This window comes from Empidonax traillii, unplaced genomic scaffold (genome assembly GCF_003031625.1).
Source record: "Empidonax traillii isolate 1590-97213 ecotype Southwest subspecies unplaced genomic scaffold, ASM303162v1 scaffold128:size1411021, whole genome shotgun sequence".
NCBI lineage: Eukaryota > Metazoa > Chordata > Aves > Passeriformes > Tyrannidae > Empidonax > Empidonax traillii.
In genome coordinates this window covers 1,006,024-1,033,166 of record NW_020955321.1, presented here as the reverse complement: position 1 = coordinate 1,033,166, position 27,143 = coordinate 1,006,024, and the positions used below count along the sequence as shown (strand labels likewise).

At 43.1% G+C, this 27,143-nt stretch overlaps 1 protein-coding gene across 6 annotated transcripts; it reads right to left on the bottom strand.

Moving 5' to 3' along the window:
• BTBD3 (BTB domain containing 3) lies at positions 1-24,065 on the bottom strand. 6 transcript variants are annotated; one of them, XM_027883543.1, is made up of 7 exons: positions 23,946-24,065; positions 23,143-23,275; positions 17,004-17,009; positions 9,521-9,785; positions 8,880-8,970; positions 8,292-8,410; positions 1-4,359 (listed from the first exon to the last, which is right to left on the bottom strand). In XM_027883543.1, exons 4-7 carry the CDS (start codon positions 9,661-9,663, stop codon positions 3,327-3,329), a joined length of 1,386 nt encoding a protein of 461 aa, XP_027739344.1. In that variant the 5' UTR covers positions 9,664-9,785; positions 17,004-17,009; positions 23,143-23,275; positions 23,946-24,065; the 3' UTR covers positions 1-3,326. The 6 variants fall into 6 exon arrangements, with proteins under 6 accessions (XP_027739344.1, XP_027739345.1, XP_027739346.1 ...); XM_027883544.1 differs by lacking the exon at positions 23,946-24,065 and having other exon boundaries at positions 23,143-23,295; XM_027883545.1 differs by lacking the exons at positions 17,004-17,009; positions 23,143-23,275; positions 23,946-24,065 and adding an exon at positions 21,596-21,611.
• Between the last annotated feature and the right edge of the window lie 3,078 nt (positions 24,066-27,143).

Below are 27,143 nucleotides of genomic sequence, written 5' to 3'. Positions count from 1 at the left end.
TTAAGAATCATTTTTATTTGTATGTTTAGCGTGATTATACACATTCATGAGTCCAACAAGATCTGCACTGTGACATTAAAGATACAGTACAATAACATTCAACATGAGGTACTTCATATATTTATATATATATCTGTCCTTTATAAATAATGCTGTAAGCCTGCTAAGGTCAAACACTGCTTCAGCACAAATGGGTGCTGGGACCTGAAGTGAGCCGAGTTCATCACAACAACAACAAAAAAAAAAAGGAAACAAACCCCAAAACAGTTCAGTGCAATACGTATGTAGAAATTAGTGTTTACTTAAATACTATTTTAGATATGAAGAAAGTATATGACATTATACTCTCTTATCACAGATTCCTCTTGCCAGGAAAACCAAAGATACAAGTAGCAAGGATGGCCAGGTACAGTTTAAGACAGAATCTATGAGGTGATCTCTATCGACCCTACATTTACATTCCAGGCTGATGTGGCTGATGCTTGCAAGATGTCAATGTATTCAAGCTTGGATGCTACTGCTAAACCAACCAAATCCACATTTAGACACCTACTGAAGTGCCCTGATGTCCCAAGGTGACTGGCGCTGGCCACCTTCTTATATGCCAGTACTTGTTAGCATCAGGTAGCACTCAGAAACAAGTCACACTGGGAGCATCAAAAGGTGTTTTGGGGTGCTTTTGTTTGATCATTCATACTGGAAACCTTCACATGCACCAGCTCCTAAAACCTGGAATGGACTCAGAGGAATTAAGCCAGAGGTTGCTTTCATCCTACTTCGTCAAAAGGATTTCATAAAAGAAGCAAATAATTAAATAACAGCTCATTTTTCTACATATTACAGCTACAGGGTATTCTGAACTTCTGTTCCAGCCAGTGAACACAGCAGACAGTTCACCTTTGTTTACAGGTAAGTAAAACCAAAAAAAATTAATTAAAAGTGAGGACCCAAGTCTAAGTTATACCAATGCGATATTCTCTGACTTGTCCCACCAGCTGAGGCACCTGATTTTTTCCCCCAAACGACTTAGAATGCAGTTTGCTACCACGAGGAACTTGTCAGTCTGATCATCACTCCGAGAAATTAGATCTGCATCAGCCGCTTGCCATAAGAAAACTTAATCAGCTGATTAGCATCTTTCACTGCTTTCAAATGGATCTAAATAAATTGAACTGCTGCTCAGATGTTGTCTAAAAGTAGATGACCATTACCTCATCACGGTCTTCGATTCCTTTTTGCCATCTCTTCAGCAACTCTTCCTCCACTCCATACCATTTATACTCTTGCCTATTTTCAGCTGCAGATCTAAATATAAATAACTGGAGGTTTTTTTAAATCTCTCTCTGGGAGTTTTCCATGGAGCATTCTGTTTAGGTTTCACTAACAGTCTGGATTATGTACATCTGTTACAAAAAAACAAAACATTTTTCTCCGCATTTTGAGGGTATTTACATTTCAGAGAGAGCTCTGCTTACACACACATGTACGTATGTATATAAAACATGAAACGCTAAGATGGATGAAAGGCATAAATCCTGCAGGGGTAGCTTTTTACCTGGCTCTCCTTTTATTACCTAGAGAGAAGATCTGGGCTTTGGCCATAAAGTGTTTGATGTCTATGCTCCAGTTTTCCTTACTTCAGATGGTATTTCGGACACTGCAAAGATGTATTGGCACTTTAGGATGGCCGGGGGCCAGGATTCCAACTGTCCAGCAACACTCAGAGTAATAGCATTAAACTGGTAAGAAATCATAGGAGAAAAACATTTTTATTACAGAACTGACAAGTGAATTTAGGGTTATGCTACATTAATGTGTGATATACTGTAACATTTATCTTCAGCCTGTCTGAAGAATCATTTGGTCCCTCTCGTTTCGTTAAAACGTACGGAACAAACAGAACCCACTTCAGAGGTGAAGGAAGAATGAGATGCTTTACAACAGGTAGTGTGTCTCTGAGGAACAACTGTCCCAGTGCAGTGGTGAAGGATTTGCTCATGTTTAAATAGTACCTGTAGTTCTTTTTTATACTGGCTTCCTTCCCTGATACAAGGAGTATCCCTAATATTTTCCAGAAATGATACAGACATACAACAAGAAGTTTGGGGGAAGAGGAAATTCAGACAAGGAAAGGGTTCTGTACCACATAATCCTCAGATTGATGTGTAGCCATAAGCAGTTGCAAGAGATCCAACATTAACACATTAGAGAAGACTTCTTTCTCCTCACTGCTATCTGATGATATACACTAAGTGTAATATGACCACAGCTGGGAATCTTCTGTCTTTGTCTAAATTGCGACTGGTAATAAAAAGAAAAAAAAAAATAAAATCTCATATTACAGAAAAAAGTCCAAGTCAGGATTGATACATTCTGTTGTTCCTCTATGATCTGCCTCTACCATGTTTAGGAAGAAGAAAAAACCCCACCCCAAACAAACAAAAACTTATCCTTCATCAGATGATTGATATTAACTCCCATTCACTTAGCAAAGAAAAGCCATTTAAGCAGCAAATCAATGTAGCAAAAACTAGGTCAGGGGAGTAGAGTTTCAAGAGCTGCATATACAACTGGAACACGTGCAAGTACCTCCTTGGCTTCAAGGTGGGATTCCTAGTAAGTGAACTCCGAGGGTTACTTGCCAAGCCCACATCCCTTCCTCACTGTAAACATGTCCATGCACTGTGGACATGGTCAGCATGCTGTGTAGCTTCCTGAAAGATGCCTCCTCCTCTCCATCTTCCCCTGTAGCCATCTTAAACAGTTGGCTGCAGGAGAATCTCACAGGATGGAGGTTTAAACCTCCACCTTTTCTGCTTAAAACTGAGGGACTTCTTTCAGCTCCCATGGTCAGAAGCAGCTTGGCTTACTGGAATCTCCAAAGTCTGCAGAGCAGACAGCAGAGAGAGCCATAAAACAAGGCTCTTCATTTTCTACCCCTACCTCCCCAAAAGAATTACAAGCGGAAAGCAGGAAATGAAGAAAGAGAAAAGGGATCAATGAAGACAGTGTTCAGTGAGATACAAGAGGGGCATGTCCTCTGGTGATTCACAGGTGCATCAAAGAATAGGTCAGCATCACCAGCAAACAGGCACCCTCCTACAAAAAGCCTTTAAAACTCACTTGTTTCTAAGAGCTTCCAGTTTAAAATATTACATTTAAACTTGATCACCAACGATGCTACAAGTACAGCAAGCCAGGAACTTGCCCACAGCGTTTACATATTCCCTGTACTGATCACATCTGCAGATAAAAAGCTAAGTGTCAGGAGGCCTGAACCTGACAGGTTCTTCATGGCAAAATGCTCTGTCTCCACACGCTCTCATTCAAGCATAAAAGATGAGTTCGGGAATTTGCCCTCCCTGTACCCCCGTGCCGTTTGTACTGTCCGAAGAGCACTGAAACTGAACAGTCACCTTCCCACACTGCACCTCTGTCATTCCTTCCTGTCCAAAATAACTGAGTTCGTTCCCATCCAGAATCACGCTCGCTGTGTAAAAGGTGTCGGGCTCAATCTGCACCGGGTACTCAAACCACACGGGGAAAGTGTTACTAGAGCCATCCGAGAAGTATTTACTCAAGTTCTGGCCCAGAATAACTCCTTGTCGCTTGAGTTCGATCTTGGCACTGTACTCTGCCGACCCACAGCTGGAGCCATAGAGCCCGAAGCCGGCGATAAACACCCTCTTATCCACGGCAAACTGGATGCTGTCACAGCGGCCCCGGTAGCGCCACTGGTTGCTGCGGTAAGCGCAGGACTGGAAGCGGTGGCAGCGCTGAGGGACGAGGCCTTTCCGGGGCTTGCTGACGAACTGCAGCTCCGGCTTCTTGGCCGCCGTGTACCACAGGAAGATGTCGTTGGTCTCGTTGAGGGTCAGGATCCCAGACTGAGCGGCACCGTTGGCAAAATCGTCCAGAGCCATGGTGGGGATGCGGATCAAGTACAGGGCCTTCCCCAGGACTTTGCGCTTGTTCTCTATGGTCGCCGTCAGCTCCTGCCGCTGACACTCCACCTCGGCCCAGTTCAGGGCCGCCTCAAAAACGACGATTTCTTTGGCATTCAGGGTCTCCCTTCGGAGGATGCTCTCAAGTGTCTGAAAATCAATGTCACAGAACCCCTCAGACTTCAAAGCCAGCTCGGCTTGGGCATCAATCACTTCCCAACAGCGCTGGGTCAGGTCGGGTTCCTCGAACAAGCAGCTCTGGGAAAGCAGCACACAGGCATTCTTCGCACTCAGACTTGTCTCTAGGAAGTTGACGCAGGCGCGGGCGAGGTGAGGGACGATGTATTTCTTGGCAGCATAAAGAGTGGCCAGGACGGTGTCGGCAGCCAGATCGATTTCATCACAGTAAATGTACCTGAAATAAAACACAGGGACGTAACGCTGACGCTTACTGCAAAAACGTGCCACCAACAAACCTATGAAGAATTGTAAACAAAGAATATTTAGATGGCTCCACATTAAAACTAAGCAGTGCTTTTGGGGAATATGGATTAAATCTAGAAAGAAAGGACAAGACAAACTCAGCACTCATGTAAGACCATGGAAGAGAACAGGCTTAAATCTAAGGTGAATCCAACCTGCCACCTGGGGTGCGTGCTGTGAGACAATGGTTATATTTACAAACCACGGCCCCTCCAGCTCTGTGTCCCTTCCATACAGGCCTTGGCTGACGAGAGCCCATCTGCCCCTGGTGGGAGCTCCTTGAGTGCCACTTTGCTTGGCTAACACAAGTCTGGAACATGTGTTACCAAGAGGATTTGGACTGGATGTCCTGTGATGGTGAACCATGATTTACTGAGCTGTATATACAGGTTTACAGGCAATAACTAGGTAGTCTAAGAAGATGAATCCTGTTCAAGTATATCAGGTGCTATCCATTTCCATAAATAATGGGTTGGTTGTTTTTAGATGATGGCTTTATTTTTTTTTTGAACAGGGTAATGAAGCCTATAGGAAAAGGAAAAGGTACAAAACTGTAATTTTGAGGGTTTTTAATGCCTGCAACATCATAACTCCACTAGCACAGTGTTTTCTCTCGGTCTCACTGCATATGGAGGATAAAAGCTTTACTGCTATGCTAGTGTGGTGGAAGAGATGAAGGTGAAATGCTATTTATGTGACTAAACTGCCGGGATTTGTTGCTGAGAGAAATGAAGCACTGTACAGTTTGTTCTTTTCAGTATCTCATGCTTCAGGGCCCCATTTGCAGCTGGTGAATACAATGTGCTAAAACCATGCCAAATGCAATTTTAGTCTTCACAGGGATAAGCAACTCTTGATGGTTATGGCTGATAAAAGTGTCTTCCTCCAGAAAAGCTGAAGTTGTATGTGACCCTGGACTAATTAAAATTTTCTAGATAGCAGGTTTCCCTACACAATGAAATTTTGGCAGAACAGATGTGTCTATAAGGTAGAATTAGTATCTACACTGATCTGATTGTAGTTGTAAACAACTGTTTGTATTTTTGCAGGTGTAAGATAGTATCCTCCAAACCACACTTAGGAAACATGCACAGAGGAGATACCAGTCCAGAAATATAAAACCTAAGGGGTTACAGAGAAAAAGAATACTTACACAGAGCCAAACCTGGTTTTAATCTTTACTACTTGCTTTCAGCTTATTTGTAACAACAAAGAGCACGTCTATATATCACTAGTTACAGGCTTAGCTCCTTTACTGGCCAAAAAATTCCTGTGTTTCAATTAATTTGTTTTTATGATTCTCCTCAATGCTCTCCAACTCTTTCCTTCCTTCTACTCCTTCTTTTTGCCTGCTAGTATAGAGAGAATGATGACATCTGTTTTAAATTGAAATAGTACAAAAGTTTCAAGTTTAATATTCATGAAAGTGCAGAACTAATATCACTGCTCTACAGCAGACACAGCACAGATCGGCTGTCAGCAATATCCCACACTTCCCACTCTGCCAACACACCTCCACTCTGCTCTGCAATTGCTGATATTCCAGGTTCACCCTGTTCTTAAACTGAGGATTCTGCTGGACCACAGGATTTGACGGTTTAGTAACACATTCATCCCGGGATGAGATCATGGTTCTAACTTCAACAGTCAAGATTAGGATAAGACAGAATACATAAAGACACCAGTTCGGTGTGTCAGCGAGACTATGTGTTTTAGACTATGAGTTTAACCATATTTTTAAAACTGTAGAGAACAGCCAAGGCAATTTTACTGGGAGAATAATTAACATCTACCAGTCAAGGCATTATTTTCTGTGGTACATTTGGCAAAACCTCATCTGATGTTTGTTGTCAGAATGCCCCCTATATAGCAAAACAAACCAAATATTTATGCTTTAAGAATTCATTGTCAGGGAAAACAAAACAAAACCAACAAGACATCAAAACAAAAAAAACCACAAAAACTAATTCAGTGTATCTTGTGACAAAGTTTACGATGCTGAAAAAAGTGTATGAAGGAGAGAGTTCATTTGGGATAGGTAAAAAAGTCTGCTCTTTCTGCAGCAACAGCATCATGAGCCTTCTGCCATCCACTGCTCACAGCAGCTGCAAGCAACACTCTGGCATGATTTCCCAGAGGAGTGAAGGGAACTGTGGTTCCCCAGAAGCTCCACATACATTGGATCCTGGGATGAGGGGAATGCTGCACTGCTGAGCAACAACCCTTTGCCTTCCCTGCACCATCAGGGCAGCAGATATCCCAGACTCTGCAGGCACAGGAGCTCGGCAGGTTCAGGCACACTGCATCAGGGGAAGGCAGCACCAGCAGGGTTACCTCAGCATCCACACAGACCACAAACTTTTTCTGGTCTTTTAGCTTTTTAAATACAAGCTGAGAAGGTGGAGAATCCAACGGTTCTGGTCATGCTCTCATAGACAGTTTCCTAAATTGCCATGGGCTAAATAACATACCAAGACCTAGATGTCAGCACTGATACTCTCCTATCTAGGTTTGCTTTACACATTTCTCAATGGTAAATTCAAGGAGCATTCAGTTTTTATATGGCAAATCAAGTTTAGCCACAGTGAAATAGATTTGCTTTCCAAAAAGAAAGGGGTGTTGGGGAAACCCAAGTATCTTGTATTTGTCATTTGCAAAATTCAGCATGAAAGAAAAGCACAATTTTGAGCTCTGCCACAAAGCCAGAAAGACCCAAAGCAAGGATCCATCTCCCTGCGTAATGTCATAGCTTAACTTGATATTTCAGGTCTACAGAACATCTGTGTAGCTTTTCCTGGCAGTTACTGATATTTGCAAAGAACATTTCTGATGTTCATGATAACCTATGAAAACTCTATATGCAACTTTTAATGTTCATCTAGGGTGCCACTGAAATGTAAAAGAAAAAAACCCACAACATTCTGTAATCACAGGCTAGTCAAAACAATCTGTGAAATACAATAAATTTCTAGCTAGGGTTTATACTATTATATGCAAGAAAATCTGCAGCACATTAAAAGGATCACTATCAGATACTGATGTATTTTCTGGAGGGGGAAAAAAACCTCAAAGCCATAGCATTTCTGTGATATGTCATTTCTCTTTGGTAATCAGAGTTTATAGATACATTCAAGGACAATTCAGCAGGGAAGCTGCTTCATTATGCCCATTTAGGAAAAGACAGCATTTCTTACGCAGTTTGCAAGAAGAAAAATAATGATCATGTAAACTGACTGGTTTTCCTTGGTAGATAAAAAACCCCTATTCACATAAACAGCCTTTCTATCACTTTCCAAAATGCATCACAATGATATATGAGGAGAAATTTAATTTTCAGAGGCTATATTCAATAAGTTAGGGTGGTTTTTCAAAGACAAGACCTACATACAAGCAAGTTTATAAAAGAGCTGGAACAATGTCAACATACCAACCCAGCAATTTACTGGGTTTGGGAGGGTTTTGTGTGCGTGTTTTTAACTTTTCCCCGTGCCCGCAAAGTAGAACAGTTGGTTTGGGGTTTTTTTGTTACAGCTGACAAATCTTTTTAGTAACTCCGTTCCTTTGTGTAACGTGTAGTGACAAATCAGATCGATAGGCATTACAGTACACAATGTGCCCAAAGATCCCCTGTCAAAGTCATTATTTACAACTGCCTACATTAGGCTGATATGTGTGTGCCTGGGAGTAGAGGGGGAGAGCAAAATGAGGTGAAAGTCTAAAACACACATACAAAAAAAAGAGGGATATTTTAAGAGACTGCCTTCTTTCTGTCTACATGCAAGTCGAATACTTCAGCTCTAACATCAGCAGTGTGTGTGTATACATCAGGAAAGAAAAAACATCCAGCAGAGGAATGGTGCTTACTTCAGCATGGCGAGGAAAGCAGCAGGCTCAACATCTGGGATACGGATCTCATCTTTGTCCTCAGCAAGCTCTCCGTAAAACATCGCATGGAATACAGAGCTCCCAACAGCCAGGACGTACTGTTGAGAAAGGGAAATCTTATTTCATGCTTTAAATTGAAAGCACTGCCAACAAAAACAGTGTGGGAGAGCCACTCTGAGCATACTGGGCTTCACTGACAGGCTCTATAGACACACTTCAGTAAGAAATGAAGCCCAAGTTAAGAACAAATTACACATTTTCCCTTCATTTTACTCTCTTGGGTATAGATGCATTAGCTACTGGAAAACGCTCATGTCCACCACAGAAGTTAACTATTTCTAGAAAATCTCCAGAGCAATATTAACCAATGGCCCAAAGGAGTACTCCTGACTTTACTGCCTTAGCACAACAAATGTACAAAGGACAGACTATTTCACTGCATGCAGCCTTCTAAAACACAGAAGATCTGTCCCAGCAGAGCAGAGCCTCCCACGCCATGTCCTGGCGTCACCGCAGGAGCTTCCTCCGGCTCTCCCAGCCCGAACGGATAATGCAGCTGTTGCTTACTTTGTGTCCTGGCAGCCGCTGGGTCCCACCTGGTGGCCCGACCACAAAATGAACATCTGCCATCAAGTCATTGTTGAACATCACTGCATTTCTACAGACAGAGGGAGTGGGTTAATTCGTGGTGCCCGGTAACTCTCTGCTTGCCCCAGACCCAAGAAATTTAATGTCTTAACAACTTAAAGTTAGCAAACAGAAGCAGGTCATGCTTCAAACTACTTTACACATCATCACACCAATACACCAGAGAAAATACTAAAACACTAAAGTGTGTGTGTGGGGGGTGTTTGCAATGAAAGAAACCCCCAAACTTCTGAGAACTTTTCAAACAGTGGAAATCTAAGTCAAGAGAGCGCCTCACTGACAATCCCCACCAAGGTCTACAAGCAAATCTTTACAGGGATGCTGCAGCTTCCAGTAACATTTTTATTTACTCAAGGCAAACAGCTGCACTGTCTGGAAAAGAAATATTAAAATATTTTGCATTACCAAAATGCTTGTTTCACACACACAGAGGGAGAAAAAAAAAACTCCACACAGACAAAATAAAACTGCTTTCTCTTCAGCAAATAAATGCATTCTGAACATTTTGCTACTTTTCACTCTTCCATTCAAACAGCAGAAATAAACTGCTCTGAACTTACCTCTCTCTGATGGTTGGATAAAGTCCTTGCCAATTGGGTGCTGGAATAGTGTTGTTGTTATTGAGATTTTGCTGATGGTACTGCTGGACAGCAGTTGTATTAGTGTTGGCAGGTTTCTTTCGGGGAAAAATATCAGCAGCCATCTTCTTCTTCTTTTTGGTCTTCAAGGTAATGATTTCATAGCAAACTGGAGGCAATTTGCTGCTGCTACTGCCGCTGCTATTTCCTTTCTTAGAGCTCTTCTTGGACCTGTTCTTGACCGTCTCTGGAAGCATCAAGAAGAAGGTGAGACATTTCATGTTCTTTCCTTTCTCATCTACCATGAGTATACCGGTCTGTAAAGCCCGACAGCCTAACTAGCCAGGAACATTAAAGAATGCACGTGGAAGCTGTTACACAGAAAGCAGCAGAGCTGAGAGTTTGCTTCTTTTCCAGCAAGACAAGGTGACCTTTCCAGCGCACCGAGTAAGAAACTGTAACAAACATTTAAGTTTGATCCAGTACTTGAATCGTTAAATACATCCCCATCATTCCCGCCAGCTTTATTTCTCTCCAGATTTCCCGGCCAGGATCGCGGGGAAAGCGCTACACCCCGGGAGGGGAGCAGGCTCTCCGGAGGGGGTGTGAGGAGGCACACGGTCGCGCTGCCAGTGCGCTCAGCGAGCTGGAGTTGTGCGTGGAAGGGATGGGAGCGGAGTAAGGTATCGCAGCCGCGCCGATGGAGCCAATGGCTGCAGCCAGGGAAAACGATTGGATTCGCGCACAGTGACACCTATTGTGGCGTGCGCCGCTCCCACGTTAAAGCCGCAGCAGTTGAATCGGCATCTCCTACGCACAGATAAGCAATTAAATAACACACGGCACGGTTGCGTAAGCCAGGACCGTGTGTGAGTGTGTGTGCGAGGGAGAGAAAGAGAGAGAGCCCTCCTCAGTGCCGCCTGAATTGTCACGGGGGAGCAATAAAAAAGTTGGAATCGGGTGGAAAGGTGTATTTGAGTCTAAATATTTCTGCAGGAGCTATTTCTACGGACGTTCGATATTAGCACGGCTCGGTTTGCCTCCAGTATTCCCACTAATCCCCTCTGTAAGAGTTCAGCAAAGCACGCTACAGATCTCAGAACCAAATTAAAGCGATCAAGCAGCAGCAGCAGCAAAGACAGCGATGCGGTTAAACAGCCCCTTTCAGCGCAGCTTCTGCTCCACTGTAACATGAATAGAGATGAGGTCACAGCTCCAGCTTTAACTCCTTGTGTTTCCAGATAACGTAACAGCCTTTGACAGGGGTCCCAAATCACTGAGCGGTGCTAATTAAACCAGCTTACACCCCACACCGGCTGCACCACATCAGAAGAAAACTTGTAGATGTGCAGTCAGATTAAAGCAAACCAGAGCGAATATATTTAATCAATATTTCAAGGCATTAAGTGAAAAAGTCTGAATGATTAAGAGTCTCGGCCAGTATCTCCTTGAGATACAAACATACTCTGATTTTATTCCCTTTCTAAAATATACAGGATATAAGTTATACCAAGTGAATCATTTAACTAGGAAAGAAGACTAATTTTCGGTCATTAGTTTACTCAGAACTTAAATATAGATCAGATTTTTTTAACAGCAGGTCAAGTGCATAAAAACACTGCAAGTAAGCACAGCCACTGAACAAAACCAGGAAAATAAAAAAAAATACTATGTATGAGGTGTCAACACATCGCACCTTAAAATATTGAGGGGGAGATAATTAAAATGCGACTTCATAATTATTTTCAAGTTTTAAAGAAAAAAACCACAAACTCTTTGCTTTCAAAGCAAATTTAGCCACGTTTTGCCTTAATTAGTTTTGCTGGACAGGAGTACAACAGTGAAATATTAAAGTGATCGAAGGTTGGTGGAGAAATCTCTCTGCAATCCCCAAGAGAAATCTGCCACTGATTTAAAAAAAAAAACAAACACGTAACTGAGGGCATTTGTTGAAACGCCATCACAACTGCTTGAACCACAGCTGTGGCTTTGTAAGGCACACTCAGAACATCTTTAACCTGGCACTGCTGCAGGTATTCCAAAGATTGCCAGGTCTCCACGGGAAGCACTAACAGAACACCTTGGCAGTTGGCCACCTGGAGGCTTTGCTGCAGTGGTTGGGGACGGTGCCATTCCCAGACACACATCTGTCCTCTCTGTCTGAAATCACTGCTCAAGGAAGGCGGGAACAGAAGGAGACACATCCCCGCCTCAGCTGCTCCATTCCACAATCCAACATCTTACTGCGAAATCTCCCTGACTGCTACTTTAAAGGAAGATGGTGGGTTAGGTCTGGTGTAGCTGAAAGGCAGAGATATGTTCTTAAATACATGGAGAGGCAGGTTATGTAACTCCCAAAGAAATTATTTCTAGAGAGCTTTTCTTTCTCCTTCCCCATTTCTCCTTCTTTTTTATCTGCAACAGATTGATTTGAAAAAGGAAAATAACAACCTAAACCATATTGAACTGTAGAGAGGGAAAAGAAGGGGTAAAGGAGAAGAAACTCATCCCACATATGGGATGTTTATAACTTCTCACAGCTGAGTTTATAACAGGGACACAGCAGGTATTCTCGGTACAGAATGTGAGGTTGTTGAGCTTTTCTCCTCTCCTTATGTAAATTTCCAGCCCTTCTAGATACAAAAATAACCCTTTTGCCACTGCACAGGACAAACATTTCAAAAGGAAGGAGTCTTAAAAAAAAACAACAACCTTTAAGATACAGAGAAAACACAGACTCTTCAGCCAATCTGGTTCTCAGCATTGCAGTTGGCAGAAGGAGAAAGATAGCAGGGGTTGGGAGATTTGATTGTCATTCCACAAATCCATTTTATAGGCTCCCAAAGTATATAAAAATCAAGGTCTCTGCACATGTCTTCAAACCAATTGACCAGTACAAATCCAAAGATTATATTCACACACACCAGATAAGGTCACTGGGAGGCTACAGTGGAGGAAGGGAGAGAATGACGGATGGACTGACCAGACAACTCTGTCTGGGAAAGATGGATCATAAATGTGAATCCACAGGAGTCCAGCACACCTTGAGTTCTGTAACACACCACACGTGTTCAGCTTGTTGTGCTTTCTGGGAAAAGAAGGGAGGGAAAAGCTGCAGCTGAAGCACATTCTGCCTGAACCCAGAAGTCAGACAGACCCCAGCAGACAAGACATATCTGCATGACAGGATAAAAATCCACTTCAGTAAATAAAAAGCCAAACTGCCACCTTTGCCTGCTCTTAAGCCACCCACCAAAAACAGGGAAATAGCACTGACTCCACAGCAGACTCTGGAAGTTCCTATGGAAAACTGCAAACCTCTGACAGGCTTCATAGCACCTTCCACTGCACTTCATGAGCTCAGGAACCAAGTCTCATAAACCAGCCATTAGATGGACGTGAAATGGGAAAAACAAAGCCCAAACAATTTGCACTCACTGTCCTTTCTGTTTTGGCACTAACTTCCACTTATTTCCCTGTAACATAGTTTTCTTGTTCTACTATGCACATACTGTCAATGAATTTAGAAATCAATAAGCTGGCAGGCAGTAAAAGCAGCCTATGAGCTACTGCCTGTTGAAAGACTAGTCAAAATCCCCAGGTTAGATCAGTCTGTCTCCAGCAAGAGGATCAAGAAAATTGACCCAAAGATCTATGCATTTCTGAAAGCTTATTACCATGTGCTCGTAATCTTCTTCAGCAAGCCTCATTTTTGTTCATTAATTATATATTAACAGATCTAAACTTGATATATACAACCGAGAAAAAGGGAAATACAGCTCTTCAAAGGCACGTTAAGTTTTATTTTATAAGCAAAGCAGTGAAACCAGGAATATTTTAACTTAGAGGGTGTAGGAAATTCCACGCTTAAATCTCAACACTTGCCTAATGGGAATTCAAAACACCAGAGGTGAAGAATTAAGCAAAGGACAATATTCCAAGGCTGAGATACTACACATCAAGTACATGCCCCCTTCAAATTATCAGGAGCAGGTTACAAGCCCTTGGAAATCAGCTCCTGATGAAATACTGGGAACAACTGAAGCAGCAATTTTGCTGTTCAAATCCCAGTGTGTGCAATACACTTCCAGTCCCAGTTTCATTTATCCCTTAAGAACATAATATACCTTGACACCATTGTGAGGGCTGACATAAGGAGTCATATTTAAGCTCAGCTCTTGGTACAACTTTTAATAGCATGGTACTACTATAATTACGCCTTTCTAAACTTCCAATCAAGAAATCAATTTAATCTCCAGGGCTGATGGGAGTATCCTTCCTCATGTTACATCAGTCTCTCCTGCTGCAATAGCAACGATACCACTAATGTTTCTTTTTTCTTTAATTCTTCTAACAAGTTGTGGTTTTCTGTATCTCTCATTTACAGGCTTGTTCCTTGTGTAGTAGCATGAACTGGACAATTCTATAAAAAACAAGCTTTCATCAAAATTCCCAACTGTCTGCTACAACCACATCATGAATAAAGGAAAGAATTCCAAGTAGGCTATGAGAAAATGCATATATTTCTTTTCTGTAAAGTTGCCAAGTGTCTCCCTTGGCAGTTATTATGCCTATGCATTATTAACATTCTTTGTTTAAATTCTGAATTTCCCCTTACAAGGAAACAAATTTCAGATGATACATTTTGATTAATCAAAATAAATACATGTTACAGTTTAACAAATCTTCCTGTCTGTCCACTGCTAGTTTTCATTCAATTTAAATTGACTTTAAGCACTCATTTAAAAATGGAATATACATGTTCAAAGAACAAATAAACAAAAACCTCATTAGACCCATCCCACACAGCTGTGGAGCCTAGTTCTGTTTATCTATCTATGAATTATTTAGTCTCTTGGGAGAATCCTTCCCAATCACCATTCCAACCCTCGTGTTTGTAAAAGCACTCACTTGGAAAAGGGACTGATACTTGACTGGGACTGATTTTACTTGATTTCCTCAAGTAAAAAACGTGTTACAGTTGACAAAATCTCCTAATCTCCTCTCTCCTAAATTTCTGATTGGCAGCACTGCAAGTAACCAAAATTCCATCCACTTCTGTCTGCTGCGTGGAAAAGCTGGCAATAAAGTCTTACTCAGTAATTTGGCAAAAAAACAACCAACCAACCAACCCACACTATCAAAAAAACCCCTAAAGGCAGGAAGAAAGATGGGCAAAATTGTAAACCCTCAGAGAAGCCAGTATATAGGCTAAAAAAAAAAAAAATAGCATTTACCTTCCAGAATAGCCAAGAGCTGGGAAAGAGTAGAACAGTATCGTAGAATTGCACCTTGAAGCAAGACTAGAAGCATTAAACCAAAGTCCACAATAGCTAAGTTGTATTTTGCTAGAAAACTCGGGCTACACCTGCCACACGCTTGTTACCAAATATTCTTAACTGCTTAGTGTGTCTGAGGATTTAAACACTTTGCATAATATTACCCACTAAGATAGTTTTCACATTTTTTTCCCCTAAGCGCTCTTAATGCTTTAAAGAAAACAAAAGCAGAAAGTCCTGAGCAGAGCAGTCAACAGGTAGACACAAACTTGACTCAAACAGAATCCTGAAGAATGAGTATTCTGAAGCCTTTTCCTCTCTTGCAGTATTTGTTAGCACACAGGCTACTCACAGCATTTGATTTTAGTCTCGCTACCCAAGCAGCCCTAATTTTTTTAATATGCCCTTTTTGTACCTGCAATCTTTTTCATTTTGTTTGGGTTTTGTTGTTTCAGTTTTTTTAAAGCACTGTCTTTTTTGAGACAAAGCAATCAAAACAAAATATGTTTAAGAACAACACTTAGCCTTATGCTTACTTGCATAAACATCCACTTTCCTCGTGTGGATTTCAAGTCACTTTCCACGAACCAGTTCTTACCCCAAGTGCAACGTCTCCCACTCATTTTTTTCCTGTTACTTTCTTGCTTAGCTGTTCAAAGTCTGCAATTTAACCCTAGTGAGAGGTTCAATAACTTTGTATTTACAGCCCAACCAACACGTAACACAAAAGACTTCCCCGTGCTGTTTTCTTTTAAAAGTTAAAGGTTTTGTTCCCTGATGGATCAAAATAAATACAGCTGATGTATCGGAGTGAGAAGGAAAAAATAAGATTAAAATTCTCATGCATTTTCATTCTGATTTCAATACCATGCCTGCTGCATGAATGACAGTCCATATGAACCAGAACTGTGAAAAGAAAGGCTTGTGTTTAAACAACCTACAGTGAACAACGTACTTGATCCCGTTACAGTGAATTATCCCACAGACATTCTCTTCTGGGCATATGAAAAGAAATCATGTCAAATGCTTCATTACAACATGAAATATATGATTTTACAAGCCTGCTAAGACGTATTCCTCAGTATCACAGTTAGGGAGCTGCAGGTAGAAAATATCCCAGAGCAGAATTTGCAATGCATTCTATGAGCATTAATTTGCTTCTTTATAGTTCAAAGTAAAAAACCAGAATTATAAATGAACTCTGAGATGAGAAAACCTGCAACCACAAAATGAGAATTCAATCCAAGGTTACAGGAGATAAACTGTTTTCCTACTAATTTAAAAGAGACAAATTATGCATTTGTTCCCCATCACTACTACTCAAGCTTGCCCATGCAGAGCTTTGCTCTTGACAGTCTGTGGGGTCAAAAAAAATAAGTTCTTTTTTAGTGGCTGCCATTTATTTATTTCTTTATCTCTAAACATGATATTGCAAACCTGAAAGCACTCAACCCTTTTTCTAAGACAAAGGTCAACTTTAATTCTACTCTGCCTCTTACCAAAACTGACTTACAAAGGAGAGATCAGATAGCTCAGGAAATTGGTAATGAGATACAGTGGTTTTCCTCTCTAGGTCACTAATTCTAAATTGACCAAGGTCAACAGTAATCAAAAGTCATTAGCATTTAATGATCCTTCGGTGCCCTGTGAGAAAGAAGCCAGTGATCTTAGTGCACTTCAGAAAACCACCACTACAATCAGGACTCACATGCTGCCTGTTTCGGGGGAGAGGGTGGATCTGATGACTGCAGACAGATCTTCCTATCTTGCAGACAATCTTGCCTATAAAGACAAATCCTCACACTAATTTTGACTTGGCTCAGAAACTATTATTTTCAAACTGGATAGTTAAATTAAGACAGGCTCTAAAAAGGGTGGGTTGTAAGGTAGCTGGTCCTGCTCCTTTACATCAGCAGTTCCCAGATGTTTTTGTCCCCAGTAAGTCTGCAAAATGCAAAGGCAACACAGACCCTTTCTCAGAGAGTCCTTGTTTGTGAGAACTGATGGCCCTAAAAGAGTAACTACTCATCAGTATCCACAGGGGAACTGTATTCCAGTTGATTATGTTGGTGTATAATTCAAGAACTACATTTTTCATGAGCAGATTACCTCCATTCACCACACCAAACTACTGCTGAAGTACCCAGTGGGACAAAAGAGGGGAAGATGACATCGCTACAACACACACACACCTGCTCTGGGGCCTTGGTTCAGTCTCCTGGGACTGCCACGCTACCAGCACCTTCAACAAGGGCAAGAAAAACAGAGGGGAAAGCTTGGTTAGGTGTTGTAATGTACATGTCTGTCATGGGAAAGCTACATCATGCCAATTGGTAGTTTTACATCTAGTGAATTTTAGGGAACACGAGGCTTAAAAACTCAAAGCAGATCAGCATCGTGTGTGTACAGCACAACATGATACTTGAACCATTCAGTGTGTCACATGGGAAAATTCTGGTACAACTTCTTGTTCCTACTGCATTTTAAATGACAAAAGAGGAAGATTATGCCATGTAGTGAAAGAGGAACAGGTCAGTCCCTTGGCAAACCAAGCACTGGGTATGAAATGCCTTCTTAAAGGCAGCAGCTCTCGCTTCTCAAAAGTGACAAAACCAATGAGTAACATCTCTTGTGGTGCTTTTACAATTGTTTAATAACCCTGACTTTTAGATATGAAAGACTGATTGCTGCTAAACTGAGCTGCATCCAAACAGTTCAAGGAATGGAACCAAACAAGGCATCTGTTAAACTGCACTGTACTGAATTATTTTCCCTCTGCCACACATTAAAAGCTGTGGATCTCGTTACTTCATTTCCAGACTCTCACAGCACACACAGCCTCTGTTTCTATCCACAGGGGGAGAAAGATGTTGCCAAATTTTTATCTTATCGACTGTTTTAGAAAATCAGATTTACTTTCCTCTGCTGCAAACAATTCAGTCACGTTTCCCTTTGTTACCAATCAGTTATGCTTTAGTATTTCCATTACTTTCTCCTCCTCTTTACAAGTGAACGGCAGCTACTTTGTCATCATGAATTTTCAAGACAAACATATATATATATATATACTCCTGACATTCTGGTTTCAGGCTATATTTTAAAGCATTGGGATGCATTTGCCTAGCAACGTTAGGATATCTTAAATGCCAGGTTTTCTTCACAATAATTCTGTTTCAGCGATGCCAGAACTTCAACAGAGAAAGAGAAAACAACCAAGGAAGGAGCAAGGAATCAGAACAGCAAAATTAAGGAACTATGCAAGATAAACATATATACATATTTGTTTTATGTATTATAAAATTTTATATAGTGTAAAAAACTTCACTTTTTCTTGTAGTATCACCTTGGTCTGATGAGATTGTATCACTCAAGGCAAAAGGCAAAGAGCCCTAAGGAATCCAGTGCACCCTGGCACACTTTTAAATGCATTGCCTTACTCTAACATCCCATAGTAATTCCTTCAAGCTACATTCCTCGACAGAAGCTGAGCAAGCTGTCTGACGGGGCAGGGATTTCTTTCATCTCCAACCTGAGCTGGGTGCTGAGGACTCCAAAGGAAGACAAAACACTGCAACAGAGGGAGAGCCTAAACCATTGCACTCTTTTCTGTTTGTAAACAACACCCAGGCAGCTTCAGCTCCTCCCCAGAGCTAAAGAGTGGCCTGCACTTTCCTCCCCCACTAAGTGGCCAAGGTGACACACCGTTAAGGAGCACGTGGCATGTTTTGTGGATTAGACTTTAAAGGGATTTTGTTGCACCAACTACTGCAAGCCTACATAAAATGACTCACACCTATCAGACGAGCAAACATGCCACCTGCCTGAAGAGCTGCTTTCATACTCTTAGAAAACCCTTGCAACCAAGCAAAGCTCTCATTGCAGAGAATACAGTTTTGCAAAGAAAATGACTCCTTTAAACTGCTTTGGATGTGAGGAGGAGAAACTGTAGCTAGGGTGGATACACAGTGTAACCCAGTACCTAAATATCCTCTCACAGGAGGATGTTATCAACAAGTCATTCAGCCCTGTGTTGAAGTAGTGCATGAAATATTTATTGGGGATATCAGGTAATCTCAGGCTACAGGCAACAGAGCTGGATGAGGTGATGTCTCCAGACACCTTCCAAATCTGTTTTTTTTTGTGATTCTGCACCTGCACAGCCAGCAGACATTCAGAGATCGCCCACCAGTTCCCCAGTGCTTTAAAATGCTAACGCTTTCCAGACACTGGACTCGCTTGGTTTTCTCCCACTGCAGCTTGCCAAGTTATCAAACTCAGAGATGGCAGCAGGATCAGAAAACAGATGAGCCAGACCCAAAAAACCGAGAAGTTTGCAAATTTAAATGAAGTGATGTCTTCCTTAACCTTCCCACCTCAGTTTTCTGACACACATACATGTGAAGTGGTTTTGTAACCAAAGCATGGGATTGGAACCCAACTAAATGGCAGAAAACGCAGCTGATGACAACATCTACCACAAAAGTCTTTTAATCTTTTCCTTATGAGATTCCCATCTCTTAGTTCCTTCTTTTGCCTCATCTATCAGCTCTCTGAGACACAAACTTACTTCTTACTTGTTTACATAGCGATGTAAACAGGTTTGGTAACTTTAGGGGAAAAAAACTACTCAAAAGCAAGTGCTCAAATATTAAAAATTACTGTTGCAACTTGCACTTTTTTTCCCCTCAGCCTTGAAGGGCAAGCTGAAGGAACTCCATGTTTCTTCTGAAAGGTGTTTCCTCCGGGGCAGAGCTGAGGATCACTGGCAAGGAAACACAAGGGAAGTTATTGTGCAGTCAGCTGCAGTGTACGTACTGTTGCAGATTTAATGGGGAAAAAAAAAAAAGAAAGTACTGAAGTCTACATTTAGCTTCGGCAATCCTGCAGAACTTACTTCAAATGAAGGCCCTAAAAGATTTGACTTGCAAAGTTAAACCACACACTAAACCCCAGATATTATGCATTGGGGCACACTGCACATACTTTGTGCAGCAAAGGGTGAGACCAGTTCTCTCCCACAAAAATAAAAGCTATTTTGAGCCTAACTCTGGCAAAAAAGTTAGAGTAATACCAAACGCAGTCTTGTGTACCTATTACCCAACATCAATTCTCTCTACAAAACACCAATGAAAAAGCCCAAGACACAGATTAAAGTTTGACAGATCACACGCTGAAAACAAACCACATTGAGCATTAACAACAATGCAGAGAACCTGCACCAGCACTTCGTGGATGAGACACAGCCACGCTGTTGTTTCAATTAGGCACGTTAGCAACCACCTTTCAGGAACACTCAAGTATCTTAACTTCAAACTTTTTCTCACTTCAGGTGAGAACATCCCACTGCTCCCTCTTGTTTCAAAAGGCATCACCGCCTAGGGAACACCATAGGGAAACGAATTTATAAACGTCGAGGTTCACAGGTGACTTTCTCAAAACAACCAGGAAAATAGCAAAATGTAAAGGTGTGGGCCCTTAAGTGAAACTATTCAGCCTTCAGACACAGGTAGGTAAGCAAGTTCAGCCAACTTGTGAGAATAGGAGGTGGTATTTATGTCAAACCAGGTACAACTATTGATTGTGCCTCTGGGAAGTCTACTGCGTTAATACTTACAACACTTCTACAAAAGCAGCTTTATTTTAAGCAGGAGAAAAACCCCAAAGCCCAACTTTTGGCTGGGCACCACGGAACGCGCCCCGATGCACAGCCGGCTCCCGGGGCCGAGCTGCCCCCGAACCCGCCCCGCTGCTGCACAAAGGGCGACGGAGGGGGCCCCCAAGCCCCGGTTGCGGGCACGAACCACGGCTCTGCCCAGGCAAAGGCCGTGCCCGGGGGGCTCTTTGTGCTGGCACAGCCGGGCGGCTCCGCTGCCCTCACCGCCGGCTCCGCGGCCGCGCCGCGGCTCAGGTGCTGCTGCTCCGCCCCGCCCCGTCCCCTCGCGGAGGCGCCTCCGCGGAGCGCTGGGGTCCATGCCCCGCCGCCACAGCCCGGCACCGGGAGCTGCCACCGCCACATCCTCAGAGTTGGAGCCGCCGCGGCCCCGCCGCGGCTCGTCCCTCCCCGGCCCCCGGCGGGGTCGCCCCTCACAGCCCCGCTCCCGCGCCCGCCCCGCACTGACCTGAGGGCGCTCCCGGGGCGGCGCGCGCGGCCCCTCCTCGCACCGGCGGCGCGCGCGCGGCCCCGCCCCGCGAGCGCGCACGCGCACGGCCCCTCCCTCCTTTCCTCCCTCCCCGCCGTGCCCTCCCTCCACTCCGTTCCCCCTGCTCGGGGGTTCGTGTGTGTTGGTTTGGAGGTTTTTTTTTCCCCTACCCCTCAAAAATCAGGCCCCGCCGAACGACAGGGCACCGGCGGCCTCGCCCCGCCAGAGGCCGGTCAGGGCCTGCCTGCCCTCACAGCGCCCCCCTCGCCCCGACCCGCAGGGCACCGGCGGCAGCGAAGGCTGAGGGGTTCCACCCCCGAAATAATTTGGGAGGCAAACTAGCACTACCTCTCTTTAAAAAATCGAAATCCTTCATTTTTCAAAATCAGGAACTACATTAGTGCCTGAAGTTGAAGCGTATTCGTGCTGTGCAGACTTAGGATTTCACCTCCGAAATAAGGTGGCCATAGTTTGCCTCCCAACTTACTTGTTTTTATTTGAAATCTCCTTTTTTAAAGAAATAGAAATCCCGTTAACGCCGTAAAGTGAAACATATTCATGGATTATAGCAACCAGCCTATTCGAGGATTCACCCTCCAAAAAAGAAGTAAAAAAAGTTACTTTTTTCATGCACGCACCAATATATCTGCGAGGACGAGAGTTCCCACTTCCCTTTGGGCAGCAGCTTTGTTTGATTAAAAGTTGTAAGGAAAAAAAACATTTGGTCGTTGTCAAGCTTTGCGTTTGTTCATCCGCTGTTTATCACAACCCCTAAGGAAAAAAAAAAGACATTAAAATAAACCTGCTTCATCCCAGGTCCAGCAACAGGCAGCCAGAGGGATGAACCACCCTTCCCCCTCACATTTATTAAGTTTTTTTCTAAATAAACTCAATTGCATGAGAAGAGATTAACGCCGTACATCCTTCCTTGCGTGAGCTGTTCCCATCCTGCTGCTCACAGGGTAGCCAGGTTTAAAAAACAGAACAAAACACACAAAAAAATACACCACAAACCCCTGAAAACTTCTCATTTTCCAGCTGCTGAAGAAACGATCGACAGGAATCAATCATTGCCAGGACCAGCGCCGGGTTTATCCAGGAGCTTCATAAATAAGGGATTTCTTAGAGAGCCAGTGTATGGAGCCACGTGGGAAATTAAAATGCATTGCTAGCATTTATTTTTAAAAGCACAGAAAAAGGCTTTATTTGAAGCTCTAGGGCAAGTTTGGTTATTTTTTGTTATTATTTTCTCCCTGAAGAAACAATTATTTCCAGAATCACTGCTGTGTTCCAGCTTTAGTCTCCTGTGAACACTCATTTCCCTATATTATATACACATTATTCTAGCAGATACCTTCACAATGTGAAATTAGGCATATCTGTGGATAATCAGTACTTTGCTTTTCCCATTTTAATATTTTAGCTATTAAAATAGATAAGAAACTAAACAGCAACAATAATGACTGTACATACACACATGTTTTATAGCTCTTATGGATTTTGCCAGCAGAGCACACGCTTTTAAATTACAGTGTGTAAATGATCATTTAATTGGGACTTGGGAAGCCAACAAAATAATCGTTGTCTGAAGTGAACTTAAACACGCTGTAGATAACCACTGCAATTTTCCATCCTATTTGCAGGCTGAAGGTAAAAGGCCCTTTTGCAATAGGGGTAATTTAGATGGGCAAAAGCTGGGGACAAACCTTTTCCTTCAGTTTAGAAGAGGTTATTCTGCAGCCTGAAGGAAAAGATACTCTGGCTTTAATCCCAGCACATCCAGGAGTTAAAAGATGAAGTTCTGAACTAGGTGATCTTTAAGGTTCCTTCCAAGCCAAGCCTTCCTACAATTCTATGATTTTTCTGCAAATACATTTCTGATTAAGAGGCAGCCAGGGGCTGCCCAAATTAAGGGCTCCACTCAATAACATTTGTTTTGTTTTTTGGGGGCTTCTTAGAGTTCTCCTGCATTTCCAACCCAGTTTTGTCAGCTGTGACTACCCAACATCCCCCAGAGTGTTCCAGGCTCTGATTTAATACTGATCTCAACACTAAATTAAACCAAAGCAGTCACCACCACCCAGCTGAAGCTGCTCTACTCCAGACAGTGATGCAGGACAGTGCACACCATACCTGAGAGTCAGTCCCAGCCCATCCTCAGCCCTCTTCACTCACAGGGACTTACAGGATGACAGGTTACATTACTCAGCATCTGCACGTTCCAGCTCCAACACATGCTCACAGCTGCTTGGCACCAAAGTGCTGATGTTTGGAGTTGCAGTCTCTCCTCTTCCTCCTGCAGTTGCACACCCAGTGACCTGCTTTGAAGCACAAAGGCACGCGCTTACCTGTCTGAGTTATGCAGACCTTGCTGCATTTCTCAAAGATGTCTTTAGCTGCCAAGCACTGCAGTTTGCTGATAAATTTCATATTAACTCCAGACCAAAGTAGCCACCAGATAAGCCAGACCTGGACAGTGCTGCAGCACGGGGGCACTAAACCCATCTTCCAACAGGGGAGGAAGAGTGCCAAGCTCCTGGTGCTGCTGGCTGTTGATGTCCTTTCTCCTTGTGCTGTCACCTCCCAGGCTGGCTATAAAATATAAAATGCACATATTTTTATATATACATATATGTCTGAAAAATATGCATAAAACAGCTCAAGAGGAAGAGGAGCAGCAGAAGAGAAGGTCTTTGGGGTCTTGCCTGCTCCCAGCCCAGGTTTCTGGACAAGCTCCAGCCTTGCCTATGGCAAACCAAGGCCTGCACTACAAAGGAAGGTAAAGCTGAACCAGCTGTGTGCTGGAGAGAGCTGATCAAAGGATTTTAGCTGATGTCTCCAGAGCCATTTAACTGGGATAGGTTCTGCTCTACGGTGGTAGTAAAATAAAGCCAAAGATTTGTGTTGAGTCACATTCATACTCATCCATTCCTGTGTCACAGGCCTATTTTCCAGGTATTGAGCAGTACTTTCTAAAGGCTTACTAACTTGAAGAGCCATTTAAATATTCATTTTCCAGTTGAACTTGCATGCCAGGTAGGTTCTTCCAAGTGCTCCAGGGGATAATTAGTTTCTCCAAAAGCATCTTCCCACCAGGCGCTTTGCTAGCGCTGACCACGTTTCCCCTCCACATCTCCCCTCCCTCCCCCCACCTCTTAAAGCTTCGCTGGATTTCTGTGCACAGCCTCCTTCAAAGGTTATCATCTTGTGTTTAACAGTGGGCAAAAAAAGACAGCACAAGAGATTTACTGCAAATGGAAGCCATTACTGGAGCAGTTATCAAATGAAAGAACAATATAATAATGTGTAGTCATAAAGATATGAAGAGCTGCCTGTCAGAGGCAAACACCTAACTTGTAAAATTAGCCTGGGCAGCTGCTGGAAGCTTTTGGCAGGCAGGATGAGATCCTTGCAACACATGGTTAAGCACCCAGGTGTTCTGCAGCTATATAGGCTGGAAACTGGGCGCTCGTAGCGGGACCAGCTGGAGGGAGATGCATCGACATCCTAAGGCCACAGGAGGTTTGTGTGGAGTGGAGATCAGCTCAGCACCATCCCAAATATCCCCAGGGGGGATACAACATCCCCTGGGTTGATTTAGGGATTGGATGCCTCCCAAAGCCAAAGTTATCTCCAGCTGCAGCTGTAGCTCATTGAGGCTGACAACCCCAGTTTTTGGGTTAAGTATTAACTAACTAATAGCAGATGGTGTTGAGTTTTGTCTGCCCCTTGACCCATAAGGTCAGGTCCCACAAGCTATGAAACTGCAGCTAGAAGATGCTGATTTCCAGTCTAGTGTATTGGCACAGATGATTTTCCTCATCTCTCCCAGTCCTGTCCTCTTGTCGAGAGCTGGGGCAGAAACCCCTTCAGACTTAACCAAATGGTTGTTAACCTTTCTAAAATAAAAATACATGGACAAGTGGGCATCAATGCCCATCACAGGAGAGGAAAGTATTATATTAACAGAGGCATGTTTGACTCCTGAGAGCCAGCTTCTCTTACCAAGGACTGTCCAGCCTCTCTCTCCATGTGCACCAGCACCTCAGCTCTTTCTCCACCCTAGAAAAAACAAAAAAATCACTTTCAGCAGCACAGTTGGTTCTCACAAGTCTTTTACCCCCAGAGACATGCATTTTCTGTATCAAGGATACACCAAGACCAAACTCCTAGTCTCCATTTCAAGAGCTTGTGCTTCTCCTGCAGCCTTTTATAGCTGGAGTTTGTCATCAGTAGGGCCAAAGGTGCAACAGTCCCAGGTGCCTTTTAACCTTTTCTCCCCTGTCTCAGGAGGACCAGCGATACCTGTGGCAGACAGAGGTGCTGCCTCTCTATTTGGTGATTGCAGTGCCACTTCTTTTGGTGTCTGGATGTGGAAGTGTTTGCCACTGTGATATGTAAAATAGTTTAAGGCACGGAAAGGATCCTGACTTCCCAATGCCGGCACTCAGCCTTACCTGAACACAGAGAAAATCCCATCACAACCTTGCTAGCAATACTTGCTTTTAGACAGCATGAAGATTGACTTCTGCTGTCTTTAGCCAGAGCTAGAGAAAGAGCTCAAGTCCCTGAAGTATCTTCAGAAGCACCTGCATTTCTCAAACAAACCAGACTAAGGAGTTAAATGCAAGTCAAGGGATCAAAAACCTCCAAAAAGCTGCTTTTCAGCATTGCCTTTTGGATATAATATATAATATCCCCAGAGACTGAAAAGCATGGAGGAAAACTTCCCTTACCTTGAAAATTTGGCTCAACCATGCAAACTACAGAGGGAGAGAGCATTGCCTGAATGCCAGGTGGACAAACTTCCAAAATGAGACAAATGTGGTTTTTTTGATTTGGGTTGGATTTCTTTTTGTAGCTGAGAAAGGAACTCACAGTTCGTGGTCAAGGTTTTTGTCTTCCTAACTGGATTTTCCATCAAAAAGGGAAAGATGGAATCCTGAGGTTTTCCTGGTAAAGGTGGGATGCAGCTGATAGTGGCCATGGCTGTGACAGACTGGTGGTTTTCCCCTTGACCAGGGAACACAGAGATTTAACAAGTCTGCTCCACTGCTTGGTGAGTCAAGCCTCCCAAAACCTGTGGGTGTTTAAGCCTGCCTCAAAGTCCTCAGGAATACTCTTGCTAACTGGGAGGTTCTTTGCAAGCAGCTGCTTGCAGGATGTGATGAAAGAGCTGCACAAGTTCCCCCAGTTTCTGGCTGGGCTGGCCCGGGGAGGCTTCACTCGCTTCTGAGCACTGAAGGCAAAATAAAATGGTGCTTTAATAGAAAAACTAGAAAGGAAAACGATTACTGAATTTTACTGCAAAACCCCAAGGCAAGACGAGGAGTAGAATGTAAAAAAACATTTGAGGAAATTAAACTGGCAATAGGGAAGGGCAGAGTGTTAATAGCAGCAGCCTTAATTATCTGAACTTACACTGGGTGCACCCTGTAATAATTTTCAAGTATCATTCAAGTGATCGCAGCAGGTCTGACCCACCTCTTCTTAAATAATGCTGTAATTATTAATACACATGTATCATCAAGAGCTGCTGGAAACAACACCTCGAGTCTGTGATTGCAGAGCAAAAGATGTCGGTGGAAGTCTTGCCCTTGATAATTTTGTGCATGTGGGCTTTGGATCAAGCAGGAGGCAGAGGGTGTGCAAGAGGATGCACAAAGCATCTATGCAGCACGTCAGAGGAGGCATGGAGGCATCTTTACATGCTTTAAAGTGATTTCAAGGGATCATATGCACCTTGTTTCTCCTCCAGAGTTATCCACTTGTTCTTCTCCATCCATCCCTTTGCATGTTTTTTTGATGACAGCGTAAGAATGGGGTGGATAATCCAACCTCAGCTCTGTGGGGAGAGCAGTGACATTCACCAGCTTTGCCACCTGCTGACTAAGTATGTATTTTTTAATCCTGTCCTTTCGGTGCCTGAAGGAAGGGGAGAAGCTCACTCTGCTCCTTGCTTCTGTGCAAGAGGGATGGATTAGCCCTGAGTGAGGCATCTTAAGAACTGTGACCATCTGGCTGCCATTAGTTTGATTTGATGGAAATGGACAAATGTAACAATTAGTATAGCAAAAATTCCTAATAAAAAAAAAAAAAGGTAAAAAGAGGATGGTGATTGAGGATGGATGGCTTTTTAATTTTGTGCATGACTGAAAAAACATGGTAATTAAAATCCAGGGTGTA